The following is a 4077-nucleotide window of genomic DNA, read 5'->3' on the forward strand; positions in this document are numbered from 1 at the left end:
AACAGTGATTACATTTTATATTCTGCTCCACTTTGTCAACAAGTAACATACAAATCACCATGGATTAGGAATTATTTTTAACCAGAGGATAAATTGCCCAACAGAGTAGTCAATCAGCCATTATAAGAAAGCTTATTTATTGACAGTGGAAGTTCATAGCAAGCCAAAAATCCATTCTTAAGAGCACCTTGTTAAAATGGGAAAATAGCAGGTTGAAAAAAAAGTCTTTATTGCTTATTTTAAAATAGAACAAACTGAAAAGAAACACCACCTATCATTAAAATATTATTAAAATGACCAGTCCAAGTGTGTAGGTCGGTGCATCATCCTGTCTGCCCTGCCATCCCATGTCTCCGACTGGTGATCACCATCTCTGGCTCTGGTGGAGGAGAGAGGAATGAGAGATGGCAATGATAGAGCGGGAGTAATGAGAATAGCTTAAAATAAGAGAGTTAGTTTAAAAGAAAATTAAGCCAGATTTTAAAATCATAGTGTTTTTTTCTCCCCATACCAACACATGCAGATTTTACTCATTAAAATCAGTGTGGATAAAGATAGTTAGGAATAAGATTTGAGGGAAACTATCCTCAACAAAAAGGGCGAACCAACATCTCAGCAGCTGATTTGAACCTTTGAAAATCTAACATAGGTAAAGTTTGCTTATGTATACTGCTATTAAATGTGGATATAGATACACCCGCTATAAAATCTGTTTCTTGACTAACCGACAGTTGTATGACAGGTTGAGGGCAGAGTAGAGCTCAGGAGTGCTGGGGGTTTGAACTCTGATTCTTCCCTGATGTAATCCTGAAACAGAAGTGGCCCCCGACTTGGTGGACGATGGCGTAATAGGAAGACAGCCAGAGATGCTGTTGGGCACCAAACCTGAGAAATCTTGAGTCAAATACACAGTGTTTCTATGGATTTATGAGTGAAATAACAGTGACAGAACTTCATACTCACTGAGGGCTTCTTTACCAGACTGAGGCGAGTCACATAAATACTGCTGCCTCAGGAGAAAAGCCTTCTGTTGCTCAAAATCACGACGCTGTAGACACAAAAAACCCCCCACATATTTACAAAGTGATAAGCAGCATTTGATTCCACAATGCTTTTCATATGAGGAAACTTCTGTAAATGCACAATAGACTTTTTGAACAAGTTGATCAAAATTTAAAATGTACCCCCCCCCCCCCCCCAGCTTTACCTTGTCCATTGCATTACCTCTGTGGTATTTCAACTCACACCATATGACAAAATTACCCAAGTAGCAGTCATATTACACTTTAAGACAACAACAGTCTCCTCCTCCTCCTCCTCCTTTTCTTCTCACCTCATGGCTCAACCGTATTGCAGCATCGGTGAATGACTGCCTCTCCCTCTCAAAAGTTCTCCTCTGATGTTCGAGCTCTGCCCAGCGCATCTGAAGGCGCTCCCACTCTTCTAAATAATAGGAATCAGCCAGCTCAGAGGGGACAGGTGACATGAGGCTATCCTACAAACAGAAGCCATGGAGAATAAGTCCAACAGTAGCAATAGATCCCTATGAGAAAGTATGTATTTAATAAAGACTCACACCTGCAACATTTGTTGTTGTAGTTTGACAAGTTGTTGACTCGCCTTCAGTTCGGTTTCTAGTTGAGCCAGGAGCTTGTCATGGTCCGTACCAACACCAGTGTGGCCTACACACAATGATGAAAGATCTCACATTCATTATACAGATGTTTCTTAGACATAACAGAAGGAAGAAAAGACTGTATGGGAATTTGAAGACAAATCTACATTAGTTTGTTATGGTTTTTTTTTTTTTTTACATAAATGGTATATCATTATCAAATAGTCACTTTTATTGTACAGTGTGGATTTTTTTAACCTTCAGATAAGACCTCGCACAGTCTCCTCTGCACCAATTTCCAACCCTGAACCACACCTCCCGTCACATGGTCACCAAGGGCCACCTCAGCTTCATCCAGCCTCATGTCTTCATTTTGGGCCTCATCCTCAACATCCACAGAATCTGATAAGGTCTTAAAAAGGGATATGTAGGATACATTCATTAACTTCCAACATTGAGAGTTCATGACCACAGGGTCCTTTTTGTAGTCATTCTGGAGCTTTTGATCCATTTCACAGCAAGGGAATTCTAGACGTTCAAATTTCCATTTTTCAGGATACTTACAGGACTTCTCATCCAAAGTTGGTGTTTCAGTGAATCAATGTTTGAATTAACTTTAAAGATCCAGATCAGCCACCAAAATGGACCTTGTGTAGATTATTGACTGCAGTTTCCAGGGGCAAGAAGGAACTTTTAATCTCAATTTTAGGCCAACATAACCTCAAAATCCTTAAATTGTAGGGGAAAATGGAAATTTGAACATGTACGTATAGAAATATAATCAAACATCAGAACAGCTGTCTTTTTTGAAAAATCATAATTTGTTGTTCTTAGTATTTGTCTAATGTTTCCTTGGCCCACAGACTGATGCTGTTTATTGACCAGCACAGGAAAAGGCTCTTCATTCTTTCCTCACCCGCTCCATGTCGACTCTGAGTGCATGAAGTAAAGTGGTGAGGTTGTGGCGCAGCTTCATCGCCTCTCTGAGCTCTGCCTCTCTGCGCTCCAACATCACACGTAGTGTTGTTTCTTCTCGTCTACAAAGTGGAAAGAGCAACTGAAAATTAAAAAAAGAGGCAGAGGAGGTCACTGCATGATAACCAACAGCCACCTTACTTTGCACTGGGCCTCAAAGATTTGACTGGCTGTTCTCTTTTGCCTCGAGCTCCAGGTGGAAAGTTCAGCACCTCGATGGCTGGATAGAGAAATACAAGGTGGTAAATTTTGAGTGTTGTCAGTGTGTGAGAGGCAAATGCAGGAAGAGTGCGCCTCACAGGGTCCCTTCTCTCGGTGTCTATCAGTCAGCTGTGACAATCGCTCCTTCAATCTGTTGCTGAGCTGCTCTCGACGCTTCAGCTCTACATCTTGGCGGTTACACCGCAGCTGCATGCGGGTGCACTGGAAAGAGGGAAGAGGATTTTTCAGAAGGAGGGGAAATAGTGTGAAGGTTTTCATATTATATGTATATTGCACAATACGCGCCTCACTTTGGCCTGTTCACATCGCAGCAGGTCTTGAAGCCGGGCCATATGTTCATCACTCTCTTTTATCTGCTTCTACAAGATATGATTTCTTCAGACTTAGAAGCACTGATCATCTACTTGAGTCACTTTTTTTTTTAAACTCACCCTGAGCATGTGTCCTTGGTGTTTGTACTCTTCCTTGTCAGCCCACCAGGAGGCACTGTGAGAGAGCTCAGTCAGAGGGTCGGGGCTGGGGTCCCTATGCAGAAAGTATTCTGTAATAGAGCACATGAGCCAGGAGAAGATGGCCACTTTAAGACAGGATGACAGTGGTGATCAGGGGAAAATGAGGATGAGACTGTGAGTGTATATTTTATTTATTCTGTTTGAAGCAGTGTGCTCATTTAGCTCATGTATCTACATTTCAGGTAAAATAAATACATTATTACCTGAGTAGTCCTGGTGTCTTCCCACCTGCCTCTCACCAAACTTGGAAGCCATCTGGGTGCTATTTTCATATTTTAGCCACAGAAACAAACATTTTAATCACATGCAAATGTAACCGGTGTGCATCATGATCAACACAATAGGTGCACAGATATCCAGGATAACATGCCTCTGTGATGACCTCACACACATCTCTTACCTTACTTTTTTAGCAGTTCACTTTCCTCAGAAAGATGCTGCCTCTTATACTTCCAGGTGATTGCACTTCTGCTGATTACCAGTGACAAGTGAGCAGCTGTGAAATGTTTTGAGCCAAACTGCTTTCTAGAAAACTTATACTTGGTTTCAGTGGCGTGCACAGACCTTTTGAAGGGCAGGGGCGAAAAGAAAAAAAGGCACATATAGCGTCCTCGCCACTGAAGAGGCCATTTTAGTGCACGTTTTTTGCCTCCCAAAAGGGCAATTTAGTGTGTTTTGCCAACCAGGAGGGCACCTTAGCACGCATTTCCCACCCCTGTGCACACCACTGCTTGGTTTTGATAGTCTTAACTT

At 41.9% G+C, this 4077-nt stretch overlaps 1 protein-coding gene across 1 annotated transcript; it reads right to left on the reverse strand.

The window, feature by feature from the left end:
* Nucleotides 1-288: 288 nt before the first annotated feature.
* Nucleotides 289-3579, reverse strand: si:ch211-286b5.4 (afadin- and alpha-actinin-binding protein A). Its single transcript, XM_053327022.1, is given in 11 exon segments — nt 289-379; nt 726-1048; nt 1334-1495; nt 1579-1682; nt 1874-2000; nt 2481-2652; nt 2732-2810; nt 2890-3013; nt 3103-3171; nt 3244-3389; nt 3528-3579. Coding segments are annotated over 11 exon segments (1449 nt in total).
* Between the last annotated feature and the right edge of the window lie 498 nt (nt 3580-4077).

The sequence above is a fragment of the Scomber japonicus genome, chromosome 2 (assembly GCF_027409825.1).
Source record: "Scomber japonicus isolate fScoJap1 chromosome 2, fScoJap1.pri, whole genome shotgun sequence".
NCBI classification, from domain to species: domain Eukaryota; kingdom Metazoa; phylum Chordata; class Actinopteri; order Scombriformes; family Scombridae; genus Scomber; species Scomber japonicus.